The 18,994-nt window shown below is 47.5% G+C and overlaps 1 protein-coding gene across 1 annotated transcript in view; it reads left to right on the forward strand.

The window, feature by feature from the left end:
* Positions 1-14,617: 14,617 nt before the first annotated feature.
* ISM1 (isthmin 1) overlaps positions 14,618-18,994 on the forward strand; it is a 38,512-nt gene continuing 34,135 nt past the window's right edge. Inside the window, exon 1 of the mRNA XM_048936412.1 lies at positions 14,618-14,784. Coding sequence (XP_048792369.1) covers positions 14,653-14,784 — 132 coding nt within the window. The 5' untranslated portion in view covers positions 14,618-14,652. The remainder of the gene's footprint in view (positions 14,785-18,994) is intronic.

Raw genomic sequence — 18,994 nt, forward strand, 5'->3', positions numbered from 1 at the left:
CTCATAAACTTTTCAAGACTGAGCTGCTCAGGTTGTTCTTCATTTTATATATGAAAGAATTTGTCAGGTATTCAAAAGGTAAGAAATGTCAGAATTCGGGTTATCTGTGCAAGCTAAAGCCATTTCTCTTGTGAGAGAGGATTAAGCCTCTCATTGCGTGACCTCTGGAGGTTTTTCCACAGGTCCTCTGCCTTTGTTTTCCCACTTGCGTTTTTTTCAATAGAAGCTCCTAAGTTCTTCCTGACTTCACCAGCTTAACTGTAAGTCACCAGCGTGCTCTCAACATCATCCTGTTGGGTCATCACCAAGCAGGCAAGCTGTCAAAAATGAAGATCAGCCAGCTCCACAGATGGGAATTTGCCACAGGTAGGATTTGACATTCTAACAAAAGAACAGCGATGACAGTTCTCTCCATACAGATTATTTTTTTTTGACTGTCTGCCCTAACACTTGTGTTGCAAATGCAGAAAGGCTCCTGAGTTCCCTGTTCTTCCCAATGCACATCACTTAGCATCCAGCCACAAGTCTTGATCAGGATGAAAACAATACTGAATTATGCAGGTCTCATTTATTTAAGAGAGGAAAATGTCTGTCTTTTCATGGCGTGTCTCTGTAGCTTTCATTTCCTGTGCACAGAGTAGCTTTGTCTTGAGTACAATAATTAAGTTGTTGACCTTCCACAGAGGTCAAACATAGCTTCCTTCCCTTTAGAGAAAGATAAAAACGAGCAATAATAGATACTTTGACTGGTCTAAGATATTCACTTCACATATCTGTGATGTTGCTGCAATTTCTGCTGGACATTTGCCCTGAGATAATCCAGGACAAGAAGCTATTTTGGGAGATTTACGGTATTTATTGAAGTAATCTTTTCCTCATTCTTTTTGAGAAAAAAATATTATTTCATTGTAACTACGTTGAAGAGCACAATCTAGGATACGTAGACTCTAATGAGAATGGTTTGTGTCATTTTTAACATGGCACTTTGCTCTTCTTAATTATTTGGGTTTTTTTTCTCTCCAATCATGCTATGTTTTTTTTTCCCCATGGTCAAAAGTAGTAACAGAGAATCTCAGGCAGATCTTCATGCATTACACAAGCCAAATTACCATTCTCTTTATACTGCTGGGTTTTTTTGTGCATAAATACAGCAAAATTATCCTCTTACAATCCTCTGCTTCTAACTTTTATGCTTAATTCTTGTTTACTTGCTTTTATCTATGACTGCTAATAGATAGTAATGTTCTTAATAGCTCTGTGTTGCATTCTGCATTGTATACAAAGTAATGTCTGTGATTCAGTTCCCAGTAGCTGGGGCTGTATGAGTAAGCAGGGCACTTGGATTATCTGCTTATTCTCAGGAAGTTAGACCAGTAAATTTGACTTCTGTTGTGTAGAAGTTTGATATCTTGCCCATGGCACAGAAGTTGGAGATGTGGAGTTAAGAACCACATTATCCTTTACAAAATAGGCAAGCAATAGAAATCCTCACAGGTGGTAGAAAACTGTTATTCCGGTGTTTGGAGGCTTTATTGCTGATCTGTGCAAGTGGCGATAGGTGCTGAGAACATACAGCTTGGGGAGAGAGAAAAAGTAAATGTAGGCACTCCATCACCTTTAGTGGAATAGGCTGAGCCAGCCTTGATACATCTGAATTAAATCTTGTATCCTAAATCCCCATATTCCCTATACTGTTCTCCTTCCTTCCAGAAGCTCCTTCAGGCATTTACAGCTCTTTTTTTCCTAATGCAGTAAAACAGTCTAAAAGTGCAATATATGTATGACCACAAAAACGTCTGAACGTTCACGTAATGTAGTCTTAGAAACAAGAGAACTAAGTGACATCACAACAAGGACCAAGCATTCGCTCCCTCTCTTGTTACTGCAAGAGAGCTACATTGCTATTAATACATGAGCAATCCCCTCTTCATTCACCCTTAAATTCATGCTACTGTCCCACCATGGTGAATTAAAGTTAAATATGCCTTAATGAAAGCGTGGTAAGTGGGGAAAGCCAGGCTGAAAAGGCTGAAAGCAGTGCTGGTATCTAATTTTGGACCCCTAGGAAGTGCCTTGACACCAAAGTGGTCAGCAGCATGTAAAAACTGAGTGTGGGACTGCCATTCTTTACCACCTGCATTCATTCAGGCTTGGGTTGGCACCCCTCAAAAGCCTTAAGAAGAAGCTATGGTTGCAGCCCTTTCAGCCATTTTAGGACTCTGTAGGTAAATGTGGTCCAGCAGCAGCAAAAGGCGGTTCTGTTTTTAATAACGATTAAAAAATATTTTTGAATGACCCTCCTTGTTCCTTACTATTATACGGTATTAAAATATAAGAGCACAGCCAAGGAGAATAGAAAACAAAGAGAAGGGCCTTTAAAAAAAAATTCCACAATTTTATATCCTTTCCCCACTAACCCACCACAGAATTCAAGGGTGGGGGATTCAAGGGCTGAAAGAATCTTCACATGGTGCCAGAAATTCCCCACAGATCTCCCTGGTCCCTCTGCGTTTGGCTATTTAAAGCAAACACATTGTGTTTTAGATGCTAGTTTAGATCCATTTTCCACATGAGGAGGTGGGATGCAATTAATTAGTTATTCTTTTGATTTCTAAGTATCACGTGTACATTGCAGAATGGCATGTACTTTTGACGGAGGCTAGAAAAAGGAAATAAAACACAAGCTACACCACTTAAGTCTTCCTGGTACAAATGAAAATGATGGATCAGCGGGGGATTATAATGTGTGTTTTATAGCTACCAATGCTGATTGAGTCACTTGAGTGTTAATAACAAAGCTAGAAAAAAAATCTGGATGAAATCACAGCAACAGAGTTTAAAGTGTTTATCTTAGTCATAATTGCACTGTTTTTATATAATGTCTTTGATAGGTTGAAAAGAGGTAAAGCCAGTACTCCACAGTAGAAGTAACCAAGGATAAACTTCTCTGTAGAGTTTAAGAGAAAAAACAAGTTTGTAATCAGATATAAACATGGACATACTCAGTGGGTGGAGATGAAGTCCAGACTGCAGCAAACCGAAAAATACAGTGAATTGCCCTTTCAGCTAATGGGATCCCTTTTCTGAACTTCACAGTGATTGCATTTACTTTAACCTTTACATGGATCATCTATGAGAAGAAATCCAAGGTGTGTTACACAGCAATCATAAAAAATGAGTTAAAAACCTTTGCGCCTCCCATCCAATGCAATGAAAATAAATACATCTCCCAAACCCAAAGGGTTGTCGATGTGCTTCCAGCCCTTCATCAGTGCAGAGGATGGTCCTGAGGACCCCTCAGAGGGTCCCCGTCCAGACTGGGAGACAAATCCACCATGGCAACAACAAGTTGGTGCTTATAATGTCTTTACAATGTGTCAAAAAGGCCTCTCTCACAGACCTGGGGGTCTGTTCTCCTACAGGGTGTGAATCCACTTGTCAACCTGCAGGCTGACGGAGTGCAGGACACAAGCCGATGGCCTGTGACTTCTTGGGAAGAAAGGGGAAGAAACAGAATAAGCAAATAAGGAAACCCCACTTCCCTTTTTTTTTTTTTTTTTGTGAAGCTAGGGAGCAGTGTTGGAGACTGAGGATCTGATTTTGTCCAACTGTACAAGACCTTTGTCATCGCCCAGAGGAGAGGAGAGGTTAGTAGAGGAAACACTGCTTTTCTGTAAGATCTATAGGACAAAGAAAACAGTCATTTTTTCCTGTCATCCCTCTTTGACAGGAAGGGCAAATATGTATAGTGCACTCAGTGGCTTCCTCCTTTCCTATTTGGTGGAAATATATGATCATTAGCTAATGACTGTTCTTTCCTTTTTTCGTATGAACAGTTTTCCAGAGTGGCTGCTGGAAGGCTTCACACGACCTGACTCCCCCAAAGACTCCGTGAGTGAACAGAGGAAAAGACAAGTTGTTTTGTGGAGCATTTCAGAGCCAGAGCCTACCACAGCAGCATCAAAAAGTTCTCGCAAATCGTTTCCCTCTCTTTCAGCTCTGGGAAGGGCCCAGGGATGCTGCAGGCTACTAGGAGCCTGTGTGAATCCTTCCATCAGTCTGCTGTCCCAGGCACTGTTGGTACATGTATGCATGTTATTATGAAAGTCAATCACACTTTAATGACAAACGTTTAAGACATGAAGCCATAAAATTCTTCACGCAGTTAATAAGTTTAAATGAATTGTTTAGGTTGTTTCCTCCCACACACCCCTCCCCATTAACTTACTCCTGAGGGAAATATATTTATGGAGCCATGTGCTTCTCACATGGTTGAAGCTAAAAATAATCTTAAAAAATCATTCTGGATAAAATTTAATTTGAAATTCAGTTCAGCAGCCTAACACAGACTATCGCTGGTTTCTTAAGACTGGTTTCTCTATTTGTAGTGATAACCTCGACCAGTCTTTTGAGTGCTGATTGCTTCTGGATTTCCCATACTTGTATTTCATTATATACATGTAGAGACATTTTTTTGGTTTTGTGAGGCTTTTTTGGGGGGGTGGTTTGGTTTTGTTTCATAGTGTTGGAGTGTAGAGAGGTTTATCAGACACTGAAAGCCATGAACTATTTTTCCCACGATCTTTTAGTCAATGATCAACAGATCGGATGCTTCAAAAGGTCTGAACCCTTATGGGTCACATCCTTCTTCCATTTAATTCAGTATGAGTTTTGTCACTCGTTTTAAAGAAGCCAAACTTTAGCCTATAATGGACAATTATGCAACCCTTGGATGAAAGGGATGTTTTCTCCTTGCCCTAGATAATTAAGTCAAATGAGGATCCTTCCATTCCCATCACTAGTTTATTTTTTTAATTAGTCTTGAGATGACTGCATCCTGAGCTCTGAGGTCTGAAATCATTGAGAAAGGAGATTTCAGCATAATTTTCTCTCTGTATGTCACAGCTTTCTCGCCTGAGTACTCCTCCACAGACAGCTCTCAGCTGTTCTCAGTAGGACCCAGACTGGTAGAGTTCCCTTAGTGCCTCTGAAGCTTATTTTTGCTATCTCATTTCTCCTACATTTTTCTGTCTGAATTCCTTCACTTCTGCATTCTCTGTTCGGAAGGGAATTTGTTCTGTTTTTCTTTCACTCTTAGTTGTATCAGTTTTGTTTTATCTGCCAAATTTAACACATCACTTCTCAGCTTCTTCCCAAGTAGTGGACAGGTGTGGCACCCCAAAGTCTTGCTCCAGCCTGAAGTCTAATTGATGTATGTGCACATGTGTGCATTATCCTGCTGGTTCTAGATTGTTACTTTTTAAGCAGTTTTTGGCCATTGGTAAAATTCTGTTCTTGCTACCATGCTTAGTTCATAAATAATCGCTAGTGAGAGTCCTTCTGCAAGGCTGCGTCTGGAAGGCTTTGTCTGTTATTTTGCTGAAACAGCTGAAGAATGCCAATGGACCACAGAGGTATCCTATCTCTTGTCACGTTATGCTTCAAGTGCTCTATTTCCTTAGCAACCAAATCAACTATTTTACATGGTAATGACATCTGCAATAAGTAGATGTCATTAGAGGTGGAACCACTGCACCCTGGGAAGCAGAACTGTTTGTAGTCCCACTGCTTCCAAGAGTATTGCCATGAGTTTGTTAAAGGGCAGAATGACAGTTGTTGTGTTTAATTGCATAGACCATTGCAAGAAGGCCACATAGCAGAACAATTTAAACATCTCTATAATCATTTTTTTTTTTCCTATGATGCTAAATGCTTTCTACTTCAAATTAACTTATTAGGCAACTGTATAACGTAGGTGAATTTATTTGGGATTCCTGAGGGTTTCAGGCTCAGTGCCTTCAGCCATTGCTACCACTTGGGTCATGCAGCACACCAACAATCAGTGGTATTTGGTCCCGCACACATCCAGTTCATTTCTCCAGATCTTATATTCCAGTCATACCTGTACCAGCAGGTGGAATTGGAAGTATGCAGCTTTACAGCCCTCATACATCCTGTGCCTGCTTTGTGCATAGAGTTTCTGTTCCAATTAGAGATACAACTGAAACAGTAAAATCAATGAAAGCCCTAAAGAAGGTGAGGTTGTCAGCAAAAGGGACTTAATACCAGTACCACTTGCTTCTGCAAATCAGAGCATGCGTTCGGTTTGCATGGTCTCTACCTGCAGAGAGGTTGCACCGCTTCCAAACCAGAAGGGTTGATCTGACACAAAGCCATGTGTCCTTTGGCCTCAGAAATCCAATTCAAAGCATTTGCATAAATGCATGCTACAAAGCAGTGTTTAACCCAGAATTATTTGTTAATGTTAATGTTGTTGGAGGAGGCAGGAAATTCGAGTTAGTGCTCTCCTGTGCGTCGCCTGCTTTGCGTGCGTGCATTGGAAGCGGAGCTGTCACACACACAGAACGCAGACAGAAGTTCTGTTCTCTGTGAAGCAAGGAGCTGCCAAAATGTTCGTGTTGGGCTTTTTTCCTATTAATTCTTTTCCCTTTGGGCAACCAACAGCACAGAGTTCATTGGGGTGCGCGTGCCCGGAGCCAGCACGCTGTGTGCAGGGGGTGGTGGAATGGAGTGCTTCAGCATCTCGTTATGTCCATTAATGAAGCTGCTGGCAATGAGGCAGGCTTTGGGTTTTTTTTTTTTTCTCGTTTCGTTTCTGTTTTGAAAAGGCCTAATTTCAGCAATTTTTTCTCTGTTCTTCCCCCACCCCCCATACAGAAATTGCTTTAGACAGGAAGAATTTTCTAAATTGAGTTAGACTTGAATCAAATATCTGAAGATCTATTTTTAAAAGCACTGTGGTACTTTGCATTCTTACCAAAATTCTTGTATTCCCACTTGTTTTTCAGTAAACTTTCATCGTTCTGTTTAAAGTTCTACAAGTGTGAATATTCATATTTCAAACATCTGGCGTGCAAATCGAGCATTTCAGAAGTGCTGTATCCTCGCTCACTGCAGTAAAGCTTCGGCAACAACCAGCACTTCTCCTTGCCAAGGGCAGCTTTGCATTATCCTATCCACACAAGTAGGATTATTTTTTTTCCATTGACTGGAATGAAAGCAGAATCCATCCTGAAATAGTGGCCCCCTGGTTTAATCCATGACAAGAGACAAACAAATAGACCCTTTGAAATCAGTTTCATCTTTTGTGTCCCATTTGTTGTCTGAAGCAGGTGTCAATTGGATCTGTCCCTGTCTGCCTGGGGTTGAAAAGCAGCATGTTGTAGTTAAACCCACTTGTAAACTGGAGCATTTTACAGATGAATCCCCCAAGGGATCTGAAAAAAAAGCTGCTTGAGGTTAAGAACCAGAAGTCAAAGAGGGTTAATTGGCTTTTTTTCTCTCTCTCTTTAGATTTCTTCATTCTGTTTCAAATTGTTTCTTCTTGAAACAGGATCTCAGCGTCTCCTTATACAGTAGTGAGATCCTTCATGCACAAGGGTCTGATCCTGCTTGCGCTGAAATTCATTTCTTTGTTGTATTATCAGGTAAGATTGTAAGGTTGGTTATCAGGTTGAATATTATTTCTTCACAGAAAGAATGGCCAGGCATTGGCACAGGCTGCTAGGGAGGTGCTGGAGTCACCGTCCCTGGAGGTATTTAAGGAATGTGGAATGTAGCACTAAGAGACATGGTTAGTGGACATGCTGGGGATGGGTTGAAGGTTGGATGTGATGAACTTAGACATCTTTTCCAACCTTAATGAGTCTGTGATTATCAATTTTTGGAAATAATTTCATTTTATAGCGGGACCCATCACAAGCTTTATTTTGTTGAGCTAACAATCTTATCAACCACCTGCTCTGTGGATTTAGTGCTAGAAACAGCCTTCCCGTTTCTAACCTTGCAAAGAGAGAACTCTGAAAGAAAACTGCAGAAGGCCAGGTGATCGCCCTGCCCTCTGCTCAGACTGGTGGACTCTCCTGGAGAAACACCACCAGCAGCTTCAATAGAAACAGCAAGCCCAGTCAGCCCCCATTTTAAGAAAGTGACTTTATGCATGAGAAAATGCACTGGAAACATACAAACTATCAAGAGATATTGCAGCACAAAAGTGACACAGGTTATGCCTGGCACAGTACAAAGGTAGCATCCTGGAGGCATTCGAGGCCAGGTTCAATGGGGCTCTGCAGCCTGATTGAATGGGTGGCAGCCCTGCCAATGGCAGGGAGTTGGAGCTGGATGGGCTTTAAGGTCCCCTCCAGCCCAAGCTATTCTGATTCTGGGAAAGCCCATGCTTGATCAAAGGGGGCTCTGCTGACATTCAGTGGTGGTGCTGATCCTGTTTTCCACCAATCTTCCTGAAGCCTCTTTCCCTTGAGGATTTCCATAGGCTTGCTCTACCTCCTGAAGCTGATTTTCATTGCTCTACGATGTTACCAGTAAACTGAGAAGAAAATCTCTGTCCTTGCTTAGCAGCAAGTAACTGTTGCAGGCAGCAAGGTGGAGCTCCAGGTATTGCTTTTTGCATGCTGTTCCATTCATGCTTGCTGTTGTCTTCAGGTTAGGCAAGGAGCAAACTTCTCCTCTGTAGGATAGCTGCCTCGAACAAATGTGTGCTGAGCCGTAGCCTGTTGCCTCCCTCTTTCTCACCCCTGTGCGTCCAGTTTGGAGCAGGTTCCTCAAAACTATTGCTTCTGGCAAGACTGGGGAAGACAGTTGTGTGATTTCCCCAGGCACAGGTGGGTGGCCCTGCTCTCTGTCCCCTCATCACCAGTACACACCAATCCCAGGCCTGCTGCAGAGAGGCTCTGTGGATGCCTTTACCCAGCCCAGCTCTGTGCTCTGGCCACCAGATCCATGGAGACTTCCACATCCTGCCATGGACAGCAGGTGAAGCTGTTGCTATCGAACCACCTGCATTTGTTTCCTAGACAATGTGTGAAGTTGGGTAGCAGAGGATGTTATTCTTCGACTAAATAATTGAGATGAGAGGCTCCAGATTCTTTTTTTTCCTCTCCATTGCTTTACTTAACATAATGTCGACCTTTACAAAGACTTTTCAAATTAATCTCGTCCTCTACTGCCTGGGATATTCCACAGGATCTCTACCCTGTTTGCTGTTATGATTACCATTGTTGGTACTGGGGTATTGCAAACCTGGCCAGCACTCTGCTAAAAGCTGTGCTAAGAGAGGACACAAAACCCAGCCTGCTGTGCCCCGCTGCTGTTAGGAATATCTAACCCAACCGCCTGTATGTAATCTGGCACAACTGAATTTAGGAACAGAAACTCAAGAACCCTAAGAGAGGGGCACGTGCTAGTTTACCTGGTTTCTTCACCTGCATTAATAACTGTGAGCCGCCTCCTGCTGTTTCCTCACAGTGTGCCACATGGCTGCGTAACAGCTAAGTTTACACCAAGCACATTGCCACCATCCCTATGGAAGATTCGCTTCACATTTAATGCCATTTCCCTTCATCTCAGCAAACATACCTGTTTAAAAAGACTGTTGCCAAAGCAGCGGATCATTCAGACAGCTCTGCAGGGTTTACAGTGTTTGTCATTGTGCCTGGATTTGGGTACCAGTGGGCTTGGCACCAGAGCCTCAGAAAGAAGGGAATGGCAGGGAAACACCTGTCCTCTTGGTCCCTGTTTCTGCCACCTTTGTAGCAGCTGTTACCCAGGAGGCACAACCTCATCAATGAAATCTTCAGCCCTTGCAGCAGAGATCCAGCACAGCCCTCTGCCAGGTGACATCGTCTGATGCCATCAAGAAATGAGCTGAATTTTACTCACTTATTCTGTTGGGATGTGAAGTTCCCTGCAATGGAGACAGCCCTTCATCTCATCCACCAGCACTGTGTTTGTTGTGAAATCCTCCCCTCCCCTTTCAGCTTTCTTTTGGGTTTTAATTAAATACTTCCAGAGTCACAAAAAACAACCTTGAACAAAAAGCCAATTGCAATCCAGTAATGTGATGTTTTCCCTTGGGGAAATAAAGGGTTTGGAAACCGTAAGTGTGGAAGGTGTAAACTCCTCTGTTTATCTCTTTGTTTTTGGTTGGTTGTTGCTTGTAAATGAGCTGCAGAGGGTACCTGTGCATGTCAGCAGAATTTAGGCTCTTTGGGCACTTCTGGAATGTTTCCCCGTTGGGCTGACTTCCACAGCCACCTACCAGTGCACACTGACCAACGCTGTGGTGCAGCTGCACATCATCAGTAACAAAGGCACAGCATATTGGAAAGTGAAAATGGGGGGGAGAGTAAAATAAACACGATTTGGTATTAAAAATAATAGAGGCGGGAAACTGGGCTGCACTGTTTTCTCCATTTCCATCTTCTCTCATTCAGACTCTACTCGTTATATGTTTCCACTTCAGGTGTTAATAAAGTGGCTGCTGCATTTCCAGTCTGTCACACAGTTCAGCAGTGGTGTCCCAGCCACCGGGTTTGGCTGGGGGCTGAGTATGAAGGCAGGACGGAGAGTGCAGGTCTGGGAGAAGCAGGAAATTGAGCTAACCAGACATTGTAAAAAGATGGTGTTACTCTTCCAGTTGTAATTTGTTGAGATAAACATGTCAGAGAAAGGCTGATGTTGTCATCGGGGGAAGGTTGTTCTTTTTTCACTCTTTTTTTTTTTAAAGACCCTTGTGTTGTGTGTGCATTTATAGCTCCCAGCTTAGAGGCTGGAGCTGGAAGCTCATCAGCCATTCTGTCTCCTATCTGCTGATCTGCTGGCACTGGGGGAAGGGCAGTGTGGGCAAACAGGCATTGAATTCCACCTTGATAAGCAGATCCAGGAAGAGCTGTAGAGCAAAGGTGGGGAAGAGGAAGGAGAAGCTTTAGCCAACTGTCTCAATCCAGCACTGCTCAATGCTCACCAGAGCAGAGGTCGTCACCACCTATAATAACCCTCGGGAAGCCAGATGTATGCTTTCCATTCACCACTCATCTACAAAGTGTCTTCGGGTGAAATCGTGGCTCCTCTGAAGTCAATGGGAGCTTTGCCAACGACTTTACCGGAGCCAGGTTTTCATCGCAGACAATTTTAAAGCAACCTCCGGGCTTAAAGATAAAACGACAGCATGCTGGGAGTGGGCGCAGGGAGGAGCAAGATGAGGAGAGAGCAAGGCTGTAGCAGCCACATCTGAAAAGCTGTCAGCCTTGCCAGCAGGGCACCTCCACTGTCCTGGAGCAAGGCTGACACTAAAGGAACAACCTAGACAAACAGGTGAGCACCTGCATCCTTCGGCTGCTGGGACAGCTGGGCCCCAGCTGAACCACAGTGCTGACACCACTGGCAGTGGCACTCACGCTTGGTTCATCTATTGCTCCCACCTCCACCTCCTCCGCACTCCTGAAATGAAGTATTGATGGTGGTGCTACATCACATCATGTTATGCTTTCCCTCCCTCTCTTCAGCTAGCTTTGAAGGATGTCACCTGGCGGCGGCAATCATCCAAAATGAGGATTTTTCACACTTGAGCGGGTGCAATTAACGTACTAATGATTTCAGTCAGCAGGACCACCCAGGCTTCACATGGTGTCATTTCTCAGCTGGGTGGTGCTTGGTTTCCAGGAGTGGAACTCATACCAAGTGTAGGTACCCGTGTGGTGCTGGGGTGGGGTTCACCCTTCAGAGCAAACAGCCCCATGCACGGCTTGCTGGCCGTAAGGACTGCAAGGGGCACAGTGACCATGGTGTGCTGTTTTGGTGGACGGGATGAGCAGAGCCCTGACCGACCCCTGTAGCATCTCCACAGGAGATAGTCCTCAAAACATGGTTGCTTTTCCCTTTGCTTTTGAGTACATCTGCCCTAAAGGTTGCAATTCATTAATGAAGTCATCGATGTTTAACTGTGAATTTCAGTTGGCATCTACAGCACACGTGCTTCCTGCTCTCCCCCAGTACAGCCACACAGCACTGTCGCCATACACGAGTGCCACTTTTGTCCCAGCTTTTTCAAGTGGGAGGGACTTTGATTTCTTGCTGCCAGCCAATCACTGCCAGTAGTAGCACTGCTTCATCCCTCTGTCTTTCCACAACAGCGTAACACATAAAACTTAATGTCCCATGAGGAAATGCACACCAGCTTGGGCCCATCTCATCTGGATTAAAGATGTCTTTTGGTTCAGTCTTTCGTAAGGCGAGGGAGAACATACATTACCCAGAGCTCAGCAGCAGATCCATGTGTGCGCGTCTCACCAGGCTTCGCTTGGACTGTTTCGCATTACGGCCTCCTGTCCCCCTGGGCATAGATTTGTGCCATAGAGCTCTGAAATACACAACTCACGTGGAAAGTTTCCACTTTTCCTTAACAGCCAGGAGCCACCAACAGCCACTAGGCAGGGACAGGCTCTGCAGCACCTGGAGGACCGTTCTGCCTTTTTTCCGCTCGATTTCCCCTGCCCCCTACTTCCTGCCTGCTGCCACTGGCTGCCAACATCCCAGCAATGGCACCAGGAAAGCTGAGGCTGAGCAATGACATCTGAAGCACATCAGTGTTTTTATCTCCTCGGTATTTTGATTAGCGCAAGGAATGTTTGGGTTAAAGAAAACACAACCTTCTTTTAGAGCCACATGACCGTCCCACACGCTGTTAGGGCTTTATGTAGTGTGGAATGGCTTTGTAGAATTTCCCTGTGTATCTGGGCACACGGGTGCTATATGGGGTGCTCCTCGAGGAGTGATCTCATGAGGCAGAGTGCTCAGGACACTGATGTCTGTGCAGATCCTTCCTACCGCAGCGCTCATAGCAGGTTAAAAACTCTTAAACTGAACAGTTGGGTTCTGTGGCTTTTGGTCTCATTTCTAACAGTGTTTCAGTGCAATTATTTTAACCACTTCCCTGTCTGACAGCATTATCATTGGAAGGGCAACCTGTCTGCCTGGAACATGCCAGCATTCTGACTCATTTGTGACTGGAGCCCTTGGACACACCAGACCTGTCCGAGGCCCCCTGTGAGTTCCGGCTCTCCCATACCACACACACACACTGCTGGGCCAAGGGAAGCAGGGTGCAGTGCGATGCAGGTAGGATCCCACCTTGTGCCTCGGCCACAGCTGGCACCACACTCTGAAAGTGCATCTCCCCCTCACTTTGCAGCAGAACTGCTGGGGATGTCACTCCCAGGATGAGAACGTTTGGGGTGGAAACTGTTCTTTCTGCTTTTGGCCATTCTGGCACCAGCTCGACATCCCAGCTGCCACGCACAGCTCTCTGCTGCTCTCACACAGGCCCCAGTTGCACAGTTCCTTGCTTTCATGTCACAGTCCGAACTGTAGAAAACAACCACAAAGATTCCCAATGTTTCATCCATTTTTGGTGAGGTGACTCTCTTTCACATTTCTTTGAGCTGTGTTCTCTTTACAGTGACCTGCAGCACTTAGGAAGAGGTTTGGCTCTTTCAGATTGGACACCAGAGTACACGTACTTACAGCAGGCAGTCATCTCACCCCCATCTCCACTGAACCGTTTTCATCTCTTTTCAAACGCAACTTCACTTTAAACTCGGGGGCCTCCCACCTGAGAGACAGCGTTTGTTCCGCTGTACTTCTACAGCCGGCAAAGAGGAAAACTGCCTCCTGCAAGGGGACACAGAGGCGGCATTCCCCGCAGCCCGAAGCTCCGCGCAAGGTGCAGCGACGGCCCGGCCCGGGGGCTCGGGGATGGGAGGGGGACGGCAGGCAGCAGTGGAGCTGCGGAGAGAGAGAAGGGAAAGGGGGGGAGCGAGCAGGGGGGAGGACAGCAGGGGAGGGAGGCAGAGCACTATAAAAGCATCCGCCGCACACCTCTCCCGGCACAGAGCGAGGGGGCGAGAAAGTTGGTGCAGGAGCAGCAGCGGCAACGGGAGGAGAGCCGACCGTCCGCTCGCACACACGCACGTTGGCAGGAGAGAGTGCGGTGCTGCCCCTGCCCAGCCGTAGGAGAGAGAGAGGAGAGATGGAGCCAGGTACCCAGCTCCCAGCGAGGGCAGCCGGCTGAGCCTCCCGAGGCCCGGGGAGCCCGCGGCGAGGAGGAAGAGGAAGAAGAGGAGGAGGAGGAGGAGAAGGAGGAGGAGGAGGGGGTGGGGGGGTCTACCCCTCACTGCCCCCCTCTCACCGGGAGAGGCCGAGCCGGGAGCCGCGGGGAGCCCTGACGGGAGGAGGGAGGGACGGAGGGACGGAGGGAGCGGCGGGGCGGGCGAGGACACGGCGGCGGGGGGGCAGCTCGGGGGCCACCCCCATCCCCTCGCGAGGGGGGAGCCGAGAGCCCCCCGCTCTCTCCTCCCCTCGGGGCTTCCCCGCCGTGTGAGAGCCGCCCCCCGCCTCTCCTCCCTCCCGCGCACACGCACATACACACACGCGCGGATCCCGGCTCCCCCTGGCCCCGCGGCCCGCTCGCTCCCTCCCTCCGACGGCCCACGGTGCCTCTGGCTTGCAGGGCTGCTCGCGGAGACGCCGCCTGCCCGCGGCCCCGCCGCTACCTGCCGCCCGCCGCCGGGCAGCCACGGGATTCCCGCCGCCGCCTCCGCCGCGTCCCGCCCCGACGTGGCTCCGCCGTGGTGTGGCGGCCCCCGCTGCTGCTGCTGCTACTGCCGCCGCTGCCGCCCCGCCGACGCCGAGAGCGGCGCGGTCCCGGCGGCCGGCCCCGGGGCTGCTCCGGCGGCGGCGGCGGCTCCGGCGGCGGCGGCCGCGGCTCCTCCTCCTCCTCCGCCTCCCCCTCGGCCGCCGCCGCCGCGGGGCCCTAAAGCCGCCCGACTCAAGAGGATGGTGCGGCTGGCGGCCGAGCTGCTGCTGCTGCTGGGGCTGCTCCTGCTCACCTTGCACATCACCGTGCTGCGCGGCGGCGGCGGAGAGCCGCAGGGTCCCGCGGGTGCCGCCAACCACAGCCAGCGGCAGGTGAGTGCCGTCCGGGGAGAGCGCACCTGTCCCGACCGCGGCGGACGGAAGGCGGAGCCGCCGCCGGGCGCGCTGGGGCGGCAGCGGGCGTCGCAGCCGCGGTGCGTGCGGGGCCTCGTGGAGCGTCCCAGCCGAGGCAGTCGGGGAACGGCGCTGGGAACGGGAAGTACGGCCGTCCCCGGGGTTATCGGGACGCGGGCGGGTGAGGGATGCTTGCGGCTGATGGGGAGCGGGGCTGGGTGCGACGCAGCCGTCCGTCCCAGCCTCCCGATCCCGTGGAACCGACGGTGAGTTACCTCGGTGAGAGGTGAAGGACTCTTTCTGTTCTGCGTCCGGCGGTTCTGTTTTTATGCAGCGTCCCGTTTTGTAGGCGTGCGGAGAGGCGGTGGTGCGGGACCATCCGGGCGCCGAGGCAGGACTGAGCGTAGCTGGTCAGGTGCAGCCGTTCTCGAGCTCCGTATCCTGGAGTTAGAACAGAAAAGCCACCAAACCACGTGAGAAGCTGATAGAAAACGAGTAATCATCACCGGCATAAATTCACGCGGCCCCCCCCGGTATCATGTTAGACGAAGGGAGGCATCGGCAGAGCGCATCTTTATAAACGTGAGGAGGAGGTGCTGGAGACCCCCCTGCATTCACGGGCTCTCGCCCCCCCCCCGGTGCAGTCCCCTACCGAGTCCAGATCCTGTGGGGGGTCCCGCCGCCCGCCAGGGCCCACTGTGGTGCCCCTCTGCAGCTGTAGTGCTGGCCTTGGCCCTACGGGATGTTTTTGTTTGATATCTTCACAATTTTGTCTATTAACATTTTACAAACGATGCTTTCTTTCCTCACGGGTGCTCAGAATGCCTTTTTAAAAGGATGTTCCTTGGAAAAGTAAATGTGGAGAGGTTTTTTATGAGGTGTTTGCTATCATTAGGATAACCCTGAATTTGCCTTTTCTTACCGGGGTTGTAATGTAATGAGGGAAACAGCTGGGCTGCGTGCTGCATCCCCGAGGAGCTCTTCTCAGAGTGCTTTTGTGGAGTTAAGGTGATAGAGGAGGAAAATCGGATAGTTATCTCAGGGTGTTGTCATTCTGCCTTGGCCGTCTCATCCAAATCTGTTCATTGTCAGCTTGGAGCATTTTTTCTGTCCGGTTATTTCATTTGTACAGAAAACTTAGGAAAGTGTGCCTTCAGGCACCATGATGGCTTTAGCAGTTCATATTTTGCCATTTGTAGAACTGAAATTTTTATGTACTTCCCAGCAGAATGGATTCTGCAGCTCCGTATCTGGGAGAGCACGTCTGTGCAACGCATCTCAGGAGGGAGATCGGCGGGTGATCGGCAGGGCAGGCGGCAGCCTGTCCGCTTCTTCTTGGATTAGGGCTGCCAGAGACTCCTCAGCCAGATGGAAAGCACTGTAACCTGCCTCAAAGGTTGAGCAGGCGGATGCATGGCAGCACAGGGCGGGAGGAGAACTTTGCATGGGTGTCTCTGGGTTGGGGGCTGAGCGCCCTGTGGCTGTTAGCACGGCTCACACCGAAGTGAAACACAAAACAGCAGCGCACTGTGTTCCCAGGTAAAGGGTCAACGGGGAATAAAACCACACAAAACTGCACTTAGGTTTGTTGGTGTGAACACGCAGGCACCTCTGCGGTTGTTACCGCTCACACTGAAGAGCCCCAGTGTTGATTTAGAATACATACAGATATGTGATGCAGTGAACCTCTGCTTCATATATACAGCTAGCTGGCTGGCTCGTCACTCTGTCCTGCTGGCGGTGCTGTCAAAGCGACAGGTGTTCTGTGGGGCTGCAGTTCTGAGTATTCCTATCCTCTGGTTTTCCTTTCTCTTTGTCAGTCTCAGTATGTCTGTGGAAAGAAAAGATTGTGAGAATCTGCCCAAGTGTCGGTGTTTCGTCTGACCAAATGCCATCATTTGCTGCACAGATCATGGCGAACACGGAGAAGGCTGCTCTGTGCAGCAGCTGCTTGGGGAAATGCATTCTGACGGTGCAGATTTCTGCATTAAAATTGCTTGTGTTTATTCCTGGCTATTATCAAAAGGAAGCCGTGGCATTTTAAGGCTTCTGCAGTCAGTTTGCACCAGTAAAGCAGTCTGAACTTGGTTCTATGTGTCCAGAAGAAAATATGAAGCATTGGTCTACTATTTTTGTTAAAAAAGTAGAACAAGCAGACAAAATCCTAGCACGTTCCTGAACCTTTTGCATAAAGCTGGTTTACAAAGAATCCGTTCTAATTTCAAATGCTAATGGAGATTGAAGTAGTCTGAAACAGGGACCTGTATGTGTGTAGTCAGATTCATGAGGAGAGGAAGAACTTTTCTTTCTCCCATTGTTGCTTCTACAAGCAACGGAAGGATTGAGAGAAAACACAATTATTTTTTTTTGCCTCCCAGTTATGTTTGAAATGCTGATGGATGAAGAAAATCCAGATAGAACTTCCACCTTACAATTAAACAAGCTGTGTTTTCCCCGCTCTTGTTTCTGCTGCCGTTCCCTGTGCTGTCTCTGTTCCTGGCCACCCAGGAGAACGGCCCCTTGTGCTCTGCTGGGGCTCTTTGGGTGGGTGGGATACAGCCGTGGGTATCCTCACTTTGCTGCTGCAGAAAGAAATAGGCTCTGCATCTGCATCGCTGCAGTTTTGTGCTGCTGCAACATAGGTTTTATGGCAAACTAATGTGAAATGGGAAATGTGTTTCGTTGTTTTCAAGGCTTGCTTTTCCTTGCTGCCGGTGGTACTGGAGGGATCCAGGCAAATCACAAAATGGTCACTCAGATACAGTGGAGTAATTCAGTTTCTGGCTCTCCCAGTCCAAGCAGGAGTCAGGCTGTTTACTTTGGGAGAGTTTTAGGCTGAGCTTTTTAAAGCCTGTTGGAGCTCTGGGGCTTTACATTTGGTTAACTCTCATAGAAACTGATTGTCTAAATCGTCTTTGAAAAAATGTTGATTCAGCTCTTTGCATTCATGTTTTCCAGTCTGTCCTTAGCCTTTATAAGATGCCGATAACTGAATGTACATCGTATATTTCATATAAGCACTAAATCCTTCTCTGTCTTAAGAACAGTTCATATACTGCACAAATGACTTTCAGAGCAGGTGTCCTGTGAGTGAAGCAAGCTGATACTTGAGGGACCAAGATCTCTTTTGGTGAGGTTGTTACTCATCACAGAGGATGTCCTGGTTTGTGCTTTTTGACGGTGATAGTCCAGTGATAGATAAAACCTGTCTGTTCTCAGCAAGCTTTGTTGTATAATTTCTTAGCAAAAGCTCACCCTCACCATTGGCATATGTTCTCCTAGTTAGGCACTAAGCCTTATGAAATGACTTGCACCATGTGCAGTTCATTCTCTCATCTCCTAAGGGGGAGAATTATGTGTGCTCTTTAGTGGTTTTGCCAGTGGGCTGTGGCTTGGTCCAGGATCTAGGGGGAAGGAAGGGTGATTAGCTTTACGTGTGCTGCTGCTGCGTTTGTGGAAGCAGAGAAATGGGGGTGAAGAAATGAGGCTGCTGCTCTGAGCAGAGCATTTGCTGTTGTCCATGGCTCCTAGGAGAGATTCCTCCACATGCCAGTCCTAGCTTCAGGAAAACTCCAGAAAATGTTAAGTTATGCACCTACCCCATTGATTGATATCCCAGTAAACAAAAGCATTCCTGGTGGAAAAGAGTTACGGCACCTTCAGGGTAAGATGTAGCAAGCTTCTTGATAAGTAGCTAAGACTTCTGCAGTAATTTAGAACAGGAACCCAGGAATATAATATTTAGTTATGGCTGCAAAGAGCAGTGTTACTCAGGCACAAATGTAATTTCCTATGTTAGATTTGACCAAGATATTTGGATGACACACATTTTGCTGAATTTCTCTCTAGCTCAACAGCTGAAAGTAACTGCACTGCTCGAGTCTTCAGTGATAAATACCTGGCATGAAATCACAGTGTGCACTTCAGTTTCTACAACTGTATCTCAGAGCAGTTTTCTCCTAGTGCCTTATACAGAAGACTCTATTGAAGTGCTTTATTTCTGTTTTGAGCAAGATTAGGATCATTTTTCCATCTCTTCATAGGATGTTATCGAACAGAAACAAACAAGCAGACAAAAACAGTGTCTTAAAGTCATTCTGGGTCTGGAGCAAGAATGGTTAAAGGGAAGCCTGCTATTCATGGCTCAGAGTCCTGCTGATGGATTTAGGTGGCTGACTGACAATGACAT

Source organism: Lagopus muta, chromosome 2 (genome assembly GCF_023343835.1).
Source record: "Lagopus muta isolate bLagMut1 chromosome 2, bLagMut1 primary, whole genome shotgun sequence".
In the NCBI taxonomy this organism is placed as follows: domain Eukaryota; kingdom Metazoa; phylum Chordata; class Aves; order Galliformes; family Phasianidae; genus Lagopus; species Lagopus muta.